We start from the raw sequence: 19,658 nt of genomic DNA, 5'->3' as shown, positions 1-19,658 counted from the left end.
TTTCAAGTAACAAAACACATGTAGTACAAGAGTAATTTGCAACATAGTTCAGAAGGTGAATTGTTGGTTTCTTGGTATCAAATTACCTTGGTAAATTTATTATTGACTAGCACAGTATTTTTATATCACATCAGTACTTTTTCTCAGCCATATTTAAGGTGTTTAGAAAGCTTGCACCATGGTAAATGTGTTACTCTTTAGGATACCACAAACTTATTTTATGGTGTCCTATTTCTCAAGTTCCTTTTTTAGGGGAATGAGGGGACCCTATTCTGGGAACTGTACCATGGTCCCATGTACTACATCAGGAAGATTTTGGGCATCACATGGCAAGTCAGTCTCAAAGATGTGCTCTACTAAGCCCACATTCCCAGCATGTTCACACACTGCTCTCAGTAACATCTACACTGGCTTGGTCATGTTCACAGAATGGAAGATGACAGGCTCCCCAAGGAGGTGCTTATAGAACCTTGCCTGGTTCTGCTGGAACCAATTCCCATGTGTCACTCTGCTTTAGGGAAACTAACTCGGCTTCCATGGCGTTTAGCCAAGGTTCAGCATCCTTTGCGGATAAATTTTGAACCTCTTTGTAGTTGGCTGGTTCAAAAACTGAATCTGAGTTGTAGTAACAGCAGCTTTAGCAAACTCTTTGGAGTACTGCTTAGGTGGTTTGGCCTTAGTAGCTCTTTCAGATCTACGAAAGATTCTCTGGTCCTCTGGGTCTGGTGTCTCCTCCTTGGGAGAATGAAGATCTAATGTAAACAAAGGTGCTGTGTCTAAATCAGTGTCAGACTCATCTGATTGTTTAAGAGAGGCTTTTGCACTTTGATAATCTGTGTCATCAGAATCTGCATCAGCATTATCATTAGCAACAACAGGATCTGCCTCTATCTTAATTGCTTTCGCATCATCTGAAATGGGATGACATTGAAAAATGCCAACTGTGTCCCATTTTGGGTTACAATCCATGCTTCTGGTCAACCTTATCACCTTTGTGTCAGTCATTAACACACGATAGGAACCTTTTTCATAACCCAGAAAAATGCCAGGTTTGCTCAATTTGTTGTTCTGCAAAGTGTGGACCCATACTTCTGAACCGAAAATTCTTAAATGTTTCGCATGTCTTTTTGTAAAGCATTTCATATGGGGTGCAATCAATAGCAGATTGGTATCTGCAATTGTATACGTAAGAAAAACAGGATAGGGCTTCTGCCCAAAAGGGATTGGATAGGCCTGAATCGTGCAACAGAGTTCTTACATCTTGTTGCAAGGTTTGGTTCACTCTTTTGCACAAACCATTTTGCCATGGAGATCTGGGCATTGCAGTCATGTGCTCTATGTTCTGTTCAGTAAGGAAATTCATACTGTTCAGAACAAAATTATCCACCCCTATCAGTAAATAAACAACGTACATGCTCATCGTGTACATTTCTAAGCCATGCACAAAATTGTTGAAACCTGGAAAAAGCTTCAGATTTCTTTTGCAGTACATATATTCCTATTCCATATATGTTTGGGTCAATCAGTACCATGAAGAAACGTGAGTTGCCTTTAGAGTGCTAGAGGTCCAACCAAGTCAGCATGTATAACTTCATAAGGTTTCTTAGCTTCTCCCAGATTTTACACCTTTGAGAGCTTGCTTTGCTTTGTTTTCTGCACAAGAAAAACACTTCATAAGTTAAGGACAATTTTTCAATTTCATGTCCTCAACCATGCTTGGCATTTCGGCTACTGCCTGGAAATGCAAATGGCCAAATAGACGGTGGTACACATGTATACACTGGTCATGCAGTTTCTCATTCTGTTGCAAAGGGTTACCTAAATACCTGATACCTGTTCAAGGTGTGCTCAAAAATCACAGACAGTAATGGAGAAAAAGAAAGTAAAATTTTATTGCTGACAGCGGAATGGTGTCCAAAGACTGGGTGCTAGAGCTCTGGTGCTTTGGGTTTATATACCTTTTTCCAAACAGCTTTAGGCATTACATATTCATAAATTGCAGCAAAATCAAACCAATAAGTGTGGACACAACCCTTCCTAAATCCTATGTCCATTTAACATTTCTCCAACTTACATGTTAAGGCGAAAAGGGTTTCATGGATGTTGTTCAGAAATGACTCCTGGATATATATTTAGCGTTAGTACACTAACAAAGCCTCCTCCAACAGCACCTATGGAACGGGTCAGGTAGATTTCATCACTACACTGTTCCCCTTGGACTTCCCTCCATTTCCTGTTTCTAGAGGCATGGGGAAGGAAAGTCTCTACAGTCATAGGGAAAGTGAAGGCTCCGATTCCCACACATTACCAGGGTGGTAGTTTGTAGCAAGCCAGGAACCATAGATTCGGATCCTTAATCATCCATCCAGAATAGATGGATCCCTGTCTGGTGAAATTGACTGTATATTGGGGGAAGTATGGATACAAATCTGAAGGTGTGGTGTTTCCTTGGTAGGAGGTATTGAAGGAACCCCACAACCAAAATTTATCGGTGCAGTGTGTATAATTTCCTAGCCAACTTTTATGTTGGTGGCATTGTACCTGGTGCCAATCTTTCCATTTGGAGTTCCATGCCTCAGAGGCATGGCAACAAAAACACAAGCCTTGGGTGGTTCTGGAAAACTGGAAATACCGGTAGGAGGTGCCATTCAATTCAGAAGGAGGTGTAGTAAAAAGGCCACTTTGGTTATATAGTAGGCCTGCCAACACAATATCAGGATCCTTGATCAGTCCTGGAATGAGGGACATGTCAGCTACCTTTCTAGGATGTTCATAGTAAAGGGTGACATTTTCTCATGCTTTACAAAGACATTTCCTTGTGTCACACTGGGGTTCCCCAGAATCAAGATGCACATCAGGATTAATATGGACTTCATTCTCAAATTCTAATTCAGGATCCAGGGATCCCAAAGATATCAGGCATCATTTAAGGGTTACAAAAGAGAAACTAATTTGTCAGACAAATTTACCCTCTTACCTGTCAGTTAAGGCTGGAGAGGAGGACAGAAACTATCACCTTCTGTATACCAACAATTACTCAATTGTAGGAGGTCCGAGGTACACAAACTAAACTGGAGGCTTTTCCCTGCAGTGCCCCTGGTGGCACAACTGCACATTTCTCCTGTTTGAGAACTGCATTGAGAAAGTACAGTTTTTTTGTTTCTTTCCCCCCAGAAGACACAGACCAAACTTTATGAAACATTCAATAGTACTTAACATAGAAAAACCACAGTATTTTTTTTCTTTTTCCCCCTTTTTTTATTGAGCAAAAGAAATCTTAAAATACATACAATACCAACAAACATTCACTTAATTGTAGATTATAAAGAATATAGATAGAAAAAAGGACAGAAGGAAAAGAAAGAAAAAGAAATGAGTGTATATAGAAAAAACAGTTTTAAAATACATATTAAGAAGTAAATTACAACCATCAAATATAGTAAACACTATGTGCGAATCTGCAAAGAAAAGAAACTTCCGACTAAACCCGTTGTGCTGATTTACAATTAAACTATTATTTACAGTTATGTAAAGTTGCTTTTCTTTAACATAATTTAACTTTTTCTAACAGATACTTTGTATTGCATGGCTCATTCAATATCTGCCAGGAAGCTTTTATTGTCGCAGTACCCTTTGAGATACTCCTTAATTATTTATTCCTTATTTACTTGTGTTGAGTTTCCTCTCACTATCCCCATTCTCCTTGCTAATTGTAAGTAATCTATCAGTTTGCCTCGATCTTTTAATTGTTTCCAGAGATGTCATCAAAAACCATCACTTTCTTGCCATTATACAACAGTTTATCAAGTCTATCAAAGTCTTTCATTGCCTTGAATACCTGCTCTCTCTGTGTATCTCCCAAAGCACATTACCACGTCTCTCGGCCAAGTTGACTCATTTCTCAGCTTCCCGACCCTATGTATGCGGTCGAGCGCGTCTTTCAAAATTCCCAATTCTGGCAACAAATTGGCCATCCACTCAATCACTTTCTCCATATCTTCTGACTCTGGAAAAAAAAATTAGACGTAAATCCGACCTTCTGGCTCTATTTTCTAAGTCCATTAATTTATCATTAACATACTTATTGTGTACCTTCAGTTTCCTGGTCTGCTCCTGCAAAGCCTTAATTTTTTTCTTTGTTGGCCTGTGCCATTTCCCATGCAGCATTAACATTCTCTGCCATAAGTTCCACTGTCTTGGCCAATTTAGAGAGTTTGTCTTCTACTACAATATCTGGCACATTAAGCTTCTGTTAGATGCTGTGCTTTCTACCATAGGGCTGCATCCACATCCCGACAGCAAGGCAAACAACCTACCAGTAACTCTTTTTCACTGCCATTGGGATTGTTTAACTGGTTATACTTTTCTACTGTTTCGTTTCTTGTCTGAAGCACTAAAAAGCAGTTACGAGGAATACTAGCTCCATTTGTATGTCTTAGAATAGGGATGTTTTTAGACTCCAAATCCCATGTTCAATAGCCAATGGTGATGGGATTGGGAGTCTAGTAACATCTGGAGGGCTACAGGTTCATCACTGACATAAACCACACTTACTGTGTGCAAGCGAATTGTGCCTGTTTCACTACTCCTGGCTCACGGGACCATACTCAGTAAACTAAGAACAAACCTTGCCTACAGAATTGGCTACAGAAAATGTCCCTATTTTCACCCGAGGAATGTTGGAGAGTATGAGTGCCCCTGGCAAAGAAAAGGACAACGAAAGGAAAAAAAAACAGAGCAACTTTGTGCAATTTTGAGCTAAAGGCGGAGAGGTTGCAGCTAATTGGCCTGACGATCTTTGGTGCAATGATTTTGGTGGATTTGCTCTGAGGATGGCCCTTAGTTAATGCCCGCTGCCCTCAGTTCATATCCAAGGGCTGTAGAAATTGCTGCCTCAGGCAGAGTGCAGGCCTGCCAGCCCTAAATGGTGCCTCCCTCCCCCCCTCCACGTGACCTTCTCACACCCTCTGCTTTCCTTGCCTGCCTGGGCATGATTGTTTCAAAGCAGGAGCGCCTGCAGGCATTCCCTGTTTTCGACCCTCACCTCCAAGTAGAATGCCATGCCAATGGCTCTTTTCTTAGAGTTAGGACGACGCATATAGTCACGTGCCAGTCTGGAAATGGGCTTGAATTGCTCCTGGGATGATGTGAACAAGGTCCTGAAACATCCCTATGGCTTTTTTCTTTGAGTTGGGATGGCGCATGTTATCTCTGACCAGTCTGGCAATGCTCTTGTAGTGTTCAACGGAGGATGTGAATAAGGTCCTGAAACATAAGAGTAAGAGACAAAGGATGCACAAGCCTGAAGCTGGCAGGAAGAACCGCTAAGTGTTCCTGCACAACAACCATCACCACCAGGGTTACTTGCACCCAGCCCACCTGATTGTGTTGCCCCAGTCACTATCCTCTGCTCCTCCAATTTCACCCAAGTCGTATCCCAAGTCATATCTAGCTCTCTCTGTCAAGGAAGGGATGCATGAGAGTGCAGGGCAGTATCTTGCAAATCAATCTCCAGAGCCAGCAGAGTTTGCTGAATATGATTTCCAGTGCTCCTGCAGAACTCGGAGCTGGCAGGAAACAACCCAGATATAAATTGTGCAAAACAAGAGTGGTTCATTTGCCTTTCTTTTTAGCCAACCCCAGTATGCAGATTTCATTCCACCCTCCCTGTAGACATTATCTGCTCTGCCCTGTTCTTATGAAACAATGATGAATGCAAATGGATTTAGAGAAGGGTGGTAAATTGTGGAGTTCGCTCCCCACATAGGTGTGTTGCATGCTTCCCTCACCCCCACGAGACCTTCTTACACCCTTTGCTTTCCTTGCCTGCCTGGGCACAGTTGTTTCAAAGCAGGAGCGCCTGCAGGCGTTCCCCATTTCCGACCCTCACCTCCAAGTAGAATGCCATCCCTATGGCTCTTTTCTTCAAGTTGGGATGACGCATATAGGCCCCTGCCAGTCTGGCAGTGCTCTTGTATTGCCCCTGGGATGATGTGAACAAGGTCCTGAAACATCCCTATGGCTCTTTTCTTAGTGTTCGGATGGCATATGTTATCTGGCAGTGTTCTTGTATTGTTCTGTGGATGATGTGAACAAGGTCCTGAAACATAAGCGTAAGAGACAAAGGATGCACAAGCCTGAAGCTGGCAGGAAGAACCGCTAAGTGTTGCGCTGAAGGTGCACCTCTTTACCCCGGCCTGTGACGCCTGAGATACGTATTTTCAGGACAGGAGAACGGCATTCAGCAGAGGTCATCATCAGATCAAGATCTCCCAACTCTCTGCAGGATGCAACTCAGGACCCTGGTCCATCTCACTTAGTGTTGTCCACACTGACTAGCAGTGGCTGTCTAGGGTTTCAGGTGAGGGACTCCCCAACATGGAGATGCTGGGACCCTTCTGCATACAAGGCAGGTGCTCTGCCACTGAGCCTCACAGCGACGGACCACTAAGATGCTGCTAGGCCAGTTATTAAGATGTACCCCCCCCCTCCCAGCAAGAAGCCCCTACCCCCATCCAGCTCCCATTCAAGAACAATCCAGGAGAGAAAAACTGAATGGTTTTGTACCACTATCGGAGTTTGTGACATGCGGCATCGCCTGTAATTGGGGTCTTTATCCTGAAGCCTTTGGAGGATGGGTTTTATTAGCTTGCTGCTGGAATAAGGATCGGCAGCTAAGGCTTTCCATATCGCTGCGGCACTTCTGCAATTTTTCAAAGAGAATTTTTCTTTTTTTCCTTAAAAAAAGTCAGGCTTTTTTTTTTTTTTTTTTTACTTTATATCGCACATGCATTAAATTCAGCTCTCCCCATTTCCACATCACGAAAACTTTGCACACTGGCATATATACCTTTTGCAAAGCAATCTCCCCTGATTTTATGTCTTTCTATATGGTATTTCCCCTTAACACACTCATCTCTTAGAGGCCCTTACTCATCGCACTCTGCTGAGCACTCCAGCAAGCTGTCCACCACCGGGCTCAGATGCTTTGTGGCGAGGCTGACGATTGCTGAAAGTGTTTCTTCTTTGGTGCTCGAGTCTGAGATCCTATGGAGATGGTGGCAAACCTCCTTGACAATCGTGGGCAGCTGGAAGAAGATAAAAGAAGACCAGGATGAGAAAGTGTGGTGGACCTGAAAGAAAGCAAGGGATTTTGGAGAAATGATATATGACGAGATAAAAAGGATATTCAAAGTGATTATACACCCTCCCCAAAGAAAAACAAACAAAACAAAACTGAAGCTTTTGGGGTTATAGGGTCAGAAGTTCCAGAAAAGATGGTTAAGTTACTTGTGTATGACTACAGCAGCTAGGATTCTCTATGCACAGAAATGGAAAAATGAAGAAGTTCCCAGCAGAAAAGAATGGATAAGCAAAGAATAGATCTGCAAAGCTGGCAGCTAAAATAACAGAACTTAACCATGACTGTTCTATGTTTAATGGAAGCCTTTCTAGGACTATTTGAAGAAATATGACAATATCACGAATTCGCGAGCAGGATTTGAACTATGAGCAATGGAAATAATTAGAGACTGTTGTATTTTTGCTGTGATACAAAAGAGTGACGTTAGGGTGCAGCAGTGCGATAGAATAAAATAAACACCATGGAAAACGGGATGGAAAGTAGGTGTCGGGGTGACTTCAGAACACTCTGAGTCCCTTAGCATACGATACCCCAGTGAGGCTGAACTGAACAGGCAGCAGCAGGAAGAGATAGCAAACCCTGCTACCGAAGATGAAAGAGAGCCAGGAACAAGCAGGGGGTTTTTTTGGATTTACGGCCCACGGAGGGGGAGGGAACACAAAGAAAAGAGACGCAGGAAAGTGAACAGGCAAGTTCACAGACCGTGCAAGGGTTAAGTTCCGAGTCAGAGGAGTCCCCTCACGCAAGGCGCATTGGGAGATTACGTGAACGTAGGCGGAAGGTCGAAAAAATTCCCCACTTTAGCTGTTGGAAAAGACGCCGTAAATCAGTGGGACCAACTGACGAGAACGGCACAGATTGAAATGCCGAGTTGTGGAAATAGCAAGAAATAAAAGCTATAAAAACGACAGACCTTGCCGCTACTGTTTGTGTGTGAAGAGAGCAACTATGCGACCCTGATTGGGGGGGGGGGAGGGAGAGGGAAATTTATTATGTATTGGAATTTTATGTGAAATTGTGGAAATTCTTATAAAATATATATTGTTTAAAAATACCGGGATGAGAAAGAAATGACTATTTGTTTGTTTGAAAATGTGTATTTAGATTTTCAATATAGCTTACAAAAGGGAACCACAAAAGAAATATAAAACAGATCAAAGAGCCGGCTTGGCTCATCTCTCCTGTTAAAAAGCTGCACCCTAGGAATAGCAATGGTCCATTGACCTCAGTGGTGTCCACATTGTGTTTCCTTTGCATTGACATGAACAGGGTGGAATAATGTACCGTACATTTCCTCCTGGTGCTGGTGTTCCTGTCTGTTTGGGCTCATGTGAGTACTGAGCATTTTTAAATACTTTCCCATCAACTTTTTCTGAGCGCAAGGATTTTCTAAAAAGACACCGGGTCTCTGCATATGGACTTTATAAGTGTCAGAATGCTATGCTCACATGTGATGTGAACTGGAGTCCTTTATATACATCTACATCAGACTATAGATACCGTTCAGAAGTCACCAATTAATTGAGCTAATCTAAATTCATTGTTTTGGAACAAGGGTCAAATCATGGTTTCATTATTTATTGCTATTTATTGCTAATGAAGCCAGGGAAAAGGATGTAATGCATTCTGATTCTTCCCTCCATGCAGCAAAGTATGAATAAGCCGTTGCATGACTCAATGGTGCTCTTTCTGTTGCTATATTAACGTAGAATTTGCATTAAGCTGCCATTGTAGATAAACAAGAAACTAATCACTCAGTGATCATTGTATAATATTGATTCACTAATGATTTAAGATAATTAGCAAGGAAGCTATTGTGATTGGGATATTCTGGTAGATGTCACTAAATTTGAGCTCCATTGCATCGCATCAGTATATTTTACCAAATCTTGTACAACTAGAATCTGAGGAGAAGGAAATAGGTTCCTCATCTTCTCATGTTCTTGTCTGCTGCTTCTGTAGAGACCTAAAGTCTATCCACTGTACATAGCCCTGTTTGCAGTAACCTCTTCATGAACGATCTTCAGGCTATAATACCCAGCATAAAATAAATATGTTTGTTTTTGAGGAGAAAAACATGCTCATCAGAGTGTATTCAAAGAAAGAATAAAATTATATTCACAGATTCTGTTGAATTTTTTTTATCAGGCATTGTTATAAACACAGCTTGTGGCAGAATAGAGGTAGCTGAGAATAATTCACTGGAACCATTAAATCTTATTAGCAGAATTGTTTGCAGACACCAGGACTGGTGTCTGTCTACAGCAGCTGTCCAGGATTTTGTTTGCTCAGATTTCATTCTTAAACAGATTTGATAACAGTGCATTTGTCAATGTGAATATGTGTGTGTGTGAAGTAAAATTATTAATACACTATATATACATGGATGTAGCCAGGATTGGGGGGGTCATAATCCTCTGTCTAGCAGATTTGGAATGAAATGTCTCAACAACAGTTGTTTTAAATTACTTTCATTTGACCCCAAATGCTTAGAAAAATCTCTCAAAATCTTTATATAATTTCTACTTTTAGTTAAATATTTTTATTTATTTACTTGATTTGGGGCAGCTGTTCTCCCCTGGCTATGCCCACGAGTTTCCAAGAAGCTGAACAATATATCATATGTGGTGCAATTGTAAAAAGATCAAAAGCTTTTGGGAAATTATTTATAATGAACTTTATAAAAGGTTTAGATTAATTTTTACTAAAAAAAGGAAGCCTTCCTCTTAGGCATTATGGCAGCAGACATTCCAAAGGAAGGAAGGAGTATACAGTGGTACCTCGGGTTAAGAACCTAATTTGTTCTGGAGGTCCGTTCTTAACCCGAAACTGTTTTTAACCTGAAGCACCACTTTAGCTAATGGGGCCTCCTGCTGCCGCCGCCGCGCGATTTCTGTTCTCATCCTGAAGCAATTAACCTGAAGCACTATTTCTGGGTTAGCGGAGTCTGTAACCTGAAGCGTCTTTAACCTGAAGCGCATGTAACCTGAGGTACCACTGTATTTGTTTAGGAACATCCTCTCTCTTCATAATATGGAAACTCTGGCCATCACCAAGATTGCTGCTGAGGCCCTATAGGCATGTGCTGTTGTGGAGAAGGTGACTAAAAATCGGTCCTCCTGTCAGGGAAATATCTTCTCACTCACCCAGTCAAAGATATTACACCTTCTCCTTCTTTAGCAGGGTTTGTCTTTTCATCCAGTGAAGTAAACAGCTCATGTATATATATATATATATGAAACAAAGCTTTAATAGTAGAAAAATGTAACGTACTGACTGAAATGAAACATAATGAGGCAAGGAACAGCCTTTTCTAACTGACAACCTGAAGGGAGGGGCTGATTCTAGACTACAGCACAAAGCTCTGCTCACTAGAGGCCGAGTATTCTATTAATCATATTAGGCTCCAGTGCTTTTCCTACAATCCCCTTCTCACTGTACCTAATTTGAATTCATCACATCTAATTTAGCACATAAACTCTCAAAACTTTCTTTTGACAAAGGCTTTGTTAAAATATCATTTTCGTTGTTGGACAGTACAGTGGTACCTCGGGTTAAGTACTTAATTCGTTCTGGAGGGCCGTTCTTAACCTGAAACTGTTCTTAACCTGAAGCACTTTAACCTAAACTTTAGCTAATGGGGCCTCCTGCTGCCACTGCGCCGCCGGAGCACAATTTCTGTTCTCATCCTGAAGCAGAGTTCTTAACTTGAAGCATTATTTCTGGGTTAGCGGAGTCTGTAACCTGAAGCGTATGTAACCTGAGGTACCACTGTGCTGTATTTCAATAAACCCCTTCTGGCTCAAATCTCTTACCACATGGCATTTTATGGCTACTGTATGTGTATGTGTATGTGTATGTGTATGTGTATGTGTATTTGTCTTCTCTGTTTGCACCGATTTAAGACAATGATTATCTTCCATAAGCTTTATGGGCTTAGAATCTGGTATTCCCAGATCCTCCAAAATCTTGTCAAGTCTTTGTGATGCTTTGCATGTTTCTGCAACAAAAACATACTCTGCTTCTCCTGAAGAGTGAGCTACTGAATTTTGTTTATGACTAGCCCAACTTACAGCTCCATTCCCATATAAAAACACAAACCATTTGGTGGACTTACAGTCTGTTATGTACCCAGACTGCATCTGAGTATCCCACTAATTTGTGATCTTGTAAGTTCACATTCTTGGTATTACCCTGTGCCCTCCATTTTTATTGTATGGTAACTTTACAAATTTAAAGCACACATATTTACAAGATGCCCCCAAGAGCCCATGAGGATTGCCTTTTGAATACTCAAGCACAGGGTTTCATTGTAACATGTCAAGACATCTCTTTATTGCAAGTCAATTGTTTCAAATACGGAGTTGTGTCTTTAAAGTACTTTTTATTGAGATTTGTAAAACAAAAGCCAAAAATATCTGGTTTTCACCATTGCAATTCTGGTGCCAATGTTTTGCAGTTATTCTGCAGTGTCTTGTGGTGCAATCTCCATGTTTGGCAATCATTTTGCCAAATATATATCGTTTCTACAACTTGATGTCATGGTGATATGGTTGGTATTAGGATCCAAGATCCATTGCTTTTTGAATTGATACATGAATAGATTAACCATGCTAGGGGTGAATGGAGAGCCCATTGAGACACCTCTAATTTGATAATAAAAATCATGTTCAAATCTGAAATAATTATTTTCAAAAATTAGGTCCCTAATTTCCATTAGAAAGAAAGTAAGGGGTCAAGAGTATCTATCAGAATGATCCTGTCAGGCTTCAGGGAATCTGATCTACCTCCCTCATGGCAGGCTGCCAGTAATGGAACAAACAAGAAGCTCTTCCCAAACTATTTTATTCAACATTCACAGAGAGAGACTTAGGATGCAGTCTCTCGGATAATGGTGGTTGCTCTGAGTAAAGTCCCACCCCCTCTGTCTCTCCTATTATACATCACCCCTGCGTCAGCATCTGTGCTTTCTGCCTCTGAGCTTTCTGTTCTCCTACTCTCAGTGCCCGCCGTGTCCTGGGAGAGGGGGGATCTGGAAGGCTTTCTAAAGACACGGAGTCTGTCAGCTGTTTCTCCCCTGGTTGTTATTCTTCCTCCTGCTCATCTCCCAATATTTCCCAGCTTCTCCCCTCTGCAGCCTCTGAACTATGACCTTCTGCAACCCACTGTTGTAAATCTATACTGTCTCCCTCTTCTCTGGGAAGTGCGGGGGGCAGTGGTCCCCGCCATTCCTCCTCAGACCAGTCCCTGACAGATCCTGGCCACATCTAGGAGAATGGACATATACAAGGAGTGTGCATCCATGGGGAAGAAAATGTCTGATTCAGTTTGTATGAAATGAGTAGTATCCTTGATAATAGGTGTCTATTTTTGTAACGTGTGGCTGGCTCAGGCAGGCAGCATGCGGCGGGGAAAGGTGAGGTGGGTGAGAAGCCATTGGCTCCAAGGCCCAAAAAGGCGGTGGATCTTTGGGTTTGCAGTGTGCAAGGCTGAGCCAGAGCCCAGCAAGGGTTGAGAGCAGCAGAGAGGGCCAGGTGGGAGGATGCCAAGCGCCGGAGGGCTCCTGACAAGCGGCCCCAGCCTGGAGGAGAGGAGGGCAGGCTGGAAGGGCAGCGGCTGCTACTCTGGCAAGCTGCCTGCTTCCTTGCCAGCCCTGGGGAACTTCGGCATTCTAAACTAACTGCAGCTTCAGATCAAGCTCAAGGGAAGCCCCACATAGAGTGCACTGCAACAATCCAGACTTGAAGCACCCAACACTTAACTGCTGTGGCAGGGCTTTGCTGGTCTTGGAACGGCTGTGGTTGTTGAACCAGGTGCAGCTGGTAAAAGGCACGGAGGCTATCTGGGCCTCCAGTGATAGATCTGGGCACAGAAACCCCCACAAACTGTGAACCTGCACCTTTAAGGATAACATAGTTGCTGATGTTCTGATGTTTTAAGAGAGAATTTGTAGCTGATTTTCTGAGGAACCCTTTACTCTGTTGAGAACCCCATTCCCTTAAGGGTGATGCACATGCAGGACATGAGGACTGAAACCCAAAATGGGTCTGCTGAAGTCAAATGTGGCCAGGGCACCACTTTCTGCATGCTGTCTCTGCCAGCCCCCTTCCTCCTGTTTGCCCCTCCTTGTCACCTACATGGAATTAGGCCAAGGGCAAAATGCAGCCCTTGGGGCACAGACTTACACCCCCCCCTTTCTCTAGGGCTTGATGCCGCCTGTGTAACAAGAAGAGTAGCACTTTTGTCTCCAAGAAAATTAGCTTGATGTTTATATTCGTTTTCTAGTGTCTCTCATGGATGAAACCTGTTAAATTGTTAATCCTGGTCTGACTCCCACAGAATTAATGCAGAGTATTCACAGCATGACTGTGACATATGCTTTCCCTGAAACTTTGACTAGTAATACATTTATATATGTGTGCTCAGGCAACAGTAAGATAAATCAATAATGAATCATAAGTATCGGGGGCATTTTATATAGCCAGTTCATCTCTAGGGTCATGTATCTTCCTATTTATCCAACAGCTCTTTGGTGTTGAGTGGCCTTCCATGTATACGGCTTAGAAGGGAAAAGAGTTAGAAGGGGTGTGGCCTCCATGCCTTTTGGGGTGTGGGTGTTAGGGGAGGAGTAATAGCTCTGGTGGGATGCACATCATGCTCCTGGGGTAGTTTGTCCACCTTTAGTCCCCTCTCTGCACTCAGCTCTCACTTGTGTCTCCTAGAAGCTGTTAGCAATCAACAGTGAGCACACCCTGCGAAACAGCTTCAACCAGTTACCTAAACCAGGTGAGGGCAGCCGTTCAGTCTTAGTGAATTAGGGGCTTCTCCTGCATGCGAAGTTGATTGAGCAGACAAGACCAATAGTGGGTCCAGCGGTCAAGAAGGTCGTTTCTGCACATGCAGTAGAAGGAAGTGAGGGGCAGATGGGGCTCGTCAACCTGGGAAGGTGGCCCATCTAGGAGAAAGAAAACTGATCTTAAACCTCCACTGCATTGCAAAATATCTTCGGAAGAAGAAAGGGCTAAGGAGTAAACCCAACACAAATCTGGAATGGAGTTCCTAAGATGGCTGGATGGCACCTTGTACTACTACTTCTGGCAACTCCTGCAGTGAAGCAGGTGCCAAACATTTCTCTTCTTCCTTTGGACCACATCAGCAAGGCTGTGGCGTTCATACAGAGCCCCGGTCGTCTCACAGACTATTGACCCGTGCACCACTAATCTACTGCCACCAACCAGGTCTTCCCCGGTAAATCACTTAGTTTCAGTCAGGTTCTTAAGTTAACAAAGAAGAGTGTAGTTTATTGCAAACACAAATAAACTTTAACTGCATTCAAAACGTCGTTACTCTTTACCTTCTTAGTCTTATTTTTGTCCTGTCTCTAACTCTTCTCCCTCCCCTCACACAAGAACCAATTGCATTAACTGTCTATTTCCAACTGCCTGCCAACTGCTTTCCCAATCAACCAACCCAAACCTCGGGCTAAGCCCTTTTATAAACAGGTGGGCTCCGCCTCTGGCTTTTCTATTGGTCTACCTATTAACTCTTTCTCTCCCCCTGTACAGACATTTTAAAAAAGAATGGGCAAACGCCACAAAGGCAAAGAAGGGGATCTTGCTGTCTGGGCAGCCCAGGACCTTCATACTCACTGCCCAGGCTTGCACTCCAGGGAGGTCACTTTGGTACTGTTAATGGAGCATTTTGACTTCACCCCCCAGAGGCACATTCCATTGTCTCTTGAGACCAATGGATGCCAACAATATTCATGTATTTTAGATTGTGTAAGCTTGAGGACAAGGACTTGATTTTTAGGAGCTATTTCAGCAGAAGATTACAGTAAATTGTACAGTGGTGCCTCGCAAGACGTAAAGAATTCGTTCCGCGAGTCTTTTCGTCTTGCGATGTTTTTCGTCTTGCGAAGCATGGTCCGTCGCAACTGCGCCTCTTCAAGCGGCTTTTAAAAAAAGCGCAAGACGTTTTCGTCTTGCGAAGCAAGCCCATAGGGAAATTCGTCTAGCGAAGCAACGCAAAACCGAAAAACCCTTTCGTCTAGCGAGTTTTTCGTCTAGCGAGGCATTCGTCTTGCGGGGCACCACTGTATATCCATAATCCATAGCTATATAGTTGTGTGTACTCTACCATTTAAATTTTTTTTTTTAATGCTACACAAAATTCATTTGAATTCTGTGCCAAGGAAAATGAAACCTGTGTAAACAAAGTCAATTTGCATACTTTATTACTACAATCTGAACAGACGCTGCAATTACTACAGGGAAAATGTTCAACAACAATCCAGTTATCTAATGTTCTGTTAGACCCCTGTGATGCCTTCAGTCTTGAATGTACTAATAAGTCCACTAAAATTGGGTGCACGTTTGCATGCAAATGAGGGATAATTACTGCGTTTGTGGAATCATTTATAAGGTGCCAAAGCGGTCTGTAGTAGAAATGGTAAATGGGCAAGTTTGCCAGGTCAGTCTTTAGTTTGATACGAGGTATGACAGGCCATGAAATAGCATTCAATGTCTGCATTGAACCAGAGCCAGTAGATGTAGTGGATGGTTTTGAAAAAGCCAAAATGTCCAGCAGATCACCTGCCAGGGCACAGTTGTAGCACCTCTCCTCCTGAGCCACCATTTTGTATCTTGCTCTGGCTGATGAACTTCCTGGGTCTAATAAAGAAGAAGTGGCCTTCACTCCCCAAAGACTGAAGTCTGCCCACCTTTATCCTATAGAAGTGTGAAGTGTGTACAGCCTTGATTATGGGGTGGGTCAGTGAGAGGTATCTGAAGGTGGGTTTTAGTTGGATCTGCCTTTGTATACATGCTATTGGTGAGCGTTTTAGATAGCTTTTTTTAACCCTTTTTAAACGTTTGGTTTCTATACTTTTAAGTCCCTTTTTACGAGAAAAAGCAATACATGGAACAAATAAATAATGTACCAAGTTGCAGAAAACAATGTTACTTGCAAAATGTAGTCTGTCTTGATTGCTGAAAACCATAGTTCAATGTTCAAAGCATAAAACCAGACAGCAGAACATCTGGATTCTGCTCCTGACTTTTCCAGTGACTTCGCTTGTGGCGCAGAGATGGGTAACAAATTACCTCTCATCCAAATTGAAACAGAGCTGTCTCTTTCTTTTTTTTTAAACTATTAACTTTCACTGAATGCAACAAAACAGTCTCTGGGAAGAAAACACAAGTTGGCTCTCAGTAGCTTGACTGTGTTTTTTAATATATAAAATGGAAAACCAGAGCAGCTTTATAATAAAGTGAGAACTCACACTTTGTCATCTACTAACCAAATATTTATCCTGAGCAACGGGGTGAGAGATTTTGAATAAACAATCATAGGTCAAACTTCGTTGCCTGTTCTGTCTCTAACCGAAATGGGACCATTCTCTCCCATATCTGCAATAAACTGAAATACCAATTTCTTCCTATTTAGTAGTCCTCTGTTCTCTCTGTGCTCTTAACACAATGACTGTGTTATACCTGCTGGAGCCAGCCCAATACATTTGGGCACCTGAGGTGAACCACAAAAGGTCCCCTGCCTGGCCAGGGAAGAAGGGGTGAATGAAGATTAGCAGTGGCTTAGCAGACAGGGGAGGGGGTGGCTGCTGAGGAGGAGGCAGATCTGACCTCCAAGGAGTGTCCCGCAGCTTTCTTTTTATATATATATATTATATTTTTATTGGTTTTCAAATACAAAAAATTTATACATTCCATACATCTTAATTACATCTTACTTCTCTTTCTGACTTCCCTCAATTTGTCTGCCATTCCTTCCCTTTGTTACCTTTTACACATTTCTGCCCTTTTAACCATTTCCCCTCACAGAGCTTCCTTAAAACTTACAAGCGTAATTTATCACTCAGTTTTTGCATATATTGGATAAACTTTTCCCAATCTTCTGTAAATCTTTGATCTCGTCGATTCCGGATCCTTCCTGTCATTCTATCCAGTTCTGCATAGTCCATCATTTTAGTTCTCCATTCTTCCTCCTGTTTAAATTTCTGGGCCATCAATATTCTTGCTGCTGTCACTGCATATAAAAATAACTTCTTTTCTTTCTTATTTATCTCATTACCTGTAATGCCTAGTAAAAACGCTTCTGGTTTTTTAACAAATGTATATTTCAACATTTTCTTCAATTCATTATAAATCATTTCCCAAAAGCATTTTACCTTCTTACATTCCCACCACATATGAAAAAAGGTACCTTCTTTTTCTTTACATTTCCAACATTTGTTACTTATCTTATACATTTTTGCTAACTTCGCAGGTGTTACATACCATCGGTACATCATTTTCATAACATTTTCTTTTATAACTGTACATGCAGTGAATCTTAAACCTTTCCAGAGTCTTTCCCAATCCTCCATTTGTATATTATGCCCTATATCTTTGGCCCTGTCAATCATAACTGATTTTACCTCCTCAGAGTGTCCCGCAGCTTTCGCTGCCACCAGAGCAACAGCAGCAGTGGGCAATTCATTCCTTGCCATGTAGATCCTGCCAACTGATGCGGTTGACTCACCTTGTGTGATAGCCTGGGAGTCTGATTCAGAGGCTGAACCAGAGGAATCCCAGCCTGCACAGGAGTCCCCGCCTCCAGGGCCGGCTGAGCCGGGGCAGGGCCTTGAATCTGAAGCGCCTGCACCTGTGCCGGATCCTCAGGAGCAGACACCAGATGTATCCGGTCTGGCTCCGGAGGGGGTTGAGGACACAGTGCCTACAGATGCGCCTCTCCCAGCCCTGTCAGGGGAAGGTGAGTCTCCCCCTGGGTCCATTAACCCTCCAGCCTCTCCTGAGCAGCAGAGGCTCAGGGCAGAGAGGCGGAGGGAACTGGTTTCTCCCAGGAGGAGTGCTTGCCTTAAGGCCAGGAAAGGTGGGTCTCCTGGGGGCCGGGACCACCCCTGGCCTCAGAGGAGATAAAGGCCAGTCAGCCTGGTCCCAGGTTGCGGGAGCAACGTCGTTGGAAACCTGTTTCTGCCAGCACCCAGACCTGTTCTTCCAGAGTTTCCGACCTTGCCCGGCTCCTCGCTTTGGACCCCGCTTTGCCCTTGGTGGACAGTCTCCAGACCCAGGACCGGACTCTGACCACGCCTTGTGGTAACCTCCCCCCGGGACCAGCAGACCTTGCCTCATGGGGGGTCACCCTTGCAAAATGAAGAGGAAGCTCTAATGTGATTTTATGTTACACCACATTTATCCTTGGTTAAGCAGCCAAAATGTGGTGTTGGAAGTTTTCTTCTTAAATGATGGAATTAATCGTGGCCTCCATTAATGAGATTCCATAGTAATAAAAATACATTATTTTGTGCCCTTCGTGTCAGCGAGTGCACGGGTGCCACTTCTTCTCTCAATGGCCCTTGCCCCGTGAAAGACACCAGGATGTTATTGCAGTTAAGACCCTCGTGTGATGGCCCCCTTTGGGCGCAAAAAAACAGTGCAGCTCTATGTAGTAGAGTATAGCCATTTTGCTCCAGTACTGCAAAAAGCTAAGGTTGTGTGGACGGAACCCCAAAGATTATGTGAGTCACTCCTTCTGCATTGGTGCCGCTACCACAGCATACAAATGGGGCTAGGGGCAGAGCACGTAAAAACATTTCGACCCTTGAGGTCTAGAGCATATAAGATCTATATACATCCATACAGCCCCTCTCTTAATGCATCCTTTCAATAATTTCTCTTTCTGGTAACCCAGGCAAGGATGTTTGGGCCGCAGTAATGACTATTGGGCGCAACAGCATGCTGAAGCGTCATCCTGGGATGTGCGCCTTGACTTTCAGCCCACTGCAAAGTTTACATGGATGGGACACCATGGCTAGCGGTGGGGTGCCCTTCCAAAACTAAATTGTGAAATTGCCATTCACCACCAGCTGGGCGAAAATGATTTGGGTCTCTATGAGTTCTGTGGTCAGAGCTCCTTCAGCTCATTTGCAAGAGTGGTGGCGAGCAAATGAGCATGCACATAGAAATTATTCTCTTCAGGAAATCAACAAGGCATTGTGGCATCTGACCAAGCATTGTGGAGGCCAAGCCATTTCTCATTTTGATATCAATTTAGATAAATTAGACTTTTGCAGACCTGATGGCATTCACCTCTCTCTCTTAGGGAATGAGTGCTGGTTAGCTGATATGTTTCAGGGTATCTGAATGCTTGCAGCTGCAGGTGGTTTCACAGTGAGCTGTCTTAGGGAACCACCTCGCGTGGTGGTTAAGGTATTCAGTGGGGAGACCATAATCCTGGCACGACCCTGTAGCCGTTCCATCCCTCTGGCAGTAGGGGGGGAATGGATATACACCCAATGCCTGAGCCAAAACTGTAATCAATAAAGTTGTGGCCATTTTTAATCCAGATTGTTGTCTGCTTTAGTTGTTAATCATGTTTTGTAGACACTGACCCAGCTGGTGGGGGGGGGCAGTGCACTTCTTTTTCTCTTGCCTTGAAGCTGGTCATCAGTGAAAGCAGCAGAAGAAGCAGAAGAAGAGTTGATGGACATATTTTG

General features: G+C 43.1%; 1 protein-coding gene across 10 annotated transcripts; it reads right to left on the bottom strand.

Annotated features, from left to right (window-relative positions):
- Positions 1-503: 503 nt before the first annotated feature.
- LOC308486947 (maestro heat-like repeat-containing protein family member 2B) lies at positions 504-17,795 on the bottom strand. Of its 10 annotated transcripts, XM_081024177.1 has the most exons (6): positions 11,574-17,795; positions 6,934-7,088; positions 6,568-6,703; positions 5,891-6,100; positions 5,045-5,265; positions 504-4,006 (listed from the first exon to the last, which is right to left on the bottom strand). In XM_081024177.1, the coding sequence occupies exons 1-4, from the start codon at positions 11,574-11,576 to the stop codon at positions 6,017-6,019; spliced, it is 378 nt and encodes a 125-aa protein (XP_080880303.1). In that variant the 5' UTR covers positions 11,577-17,795; the 3' UTR covers positions 504-4,006; positions 5,045-5,265; positions 5,891-6,016. The 10 variants fall into 10 exon arrangements, 3 of the variants coding, with proteins under 3 accessions (XP_080880303.1, XP_080880302.1, XP_080880304.1); XR_013991400.1 differs by having other exon boundaries at positions 5,045-6,100; positions 14,499-17,795; XR_013991402.1 differs by lacking the exon at positions 11,574-17,795 and adding an exon at positions 10,291-10,755 and having other exon boundaries at positions 5,045-6,100; positions 6,934-7,133.
- Positions 17,796-19,658: the final 1,863 nt, after the last annotated feature.

The sequence above is a fragment of the Podarcis pityusensis genome (assembly GCF_964106645.2).
Source record: "Podarcis pityusensis genome assembly, chromosome: 10".
NCBI classification, from domain to species: Eukaryota; Metazoa; Chordata; class Lepidosauria; order Squamata; family Lacertidae; genus Podarcis; species Podarcis pityusensis.
This window is presented reverse-complemented; position numbering and strand designations above follow the sequence as displayed.

Excerpts from the sequence above, each read along its gene's own strand:
- LOC308486947 (XM_081024176.1), bottom strand. Across the intron at positions 6,704-6,933 it reads TGCTCAGCAGAGTGCGATGA|AAGTGCCGCAGCGATATGGA; the intron begins GTAAGGGCCTCT and ends GAAAAATTGCAG. Across the intron at positions 6,101-6,567 it reads TGTCACAAACTCCGATAGTG|GACCTTGTTCACATCATCCA; the intron begins GTACAAAACCAT and ends CTTATGTTTCAG.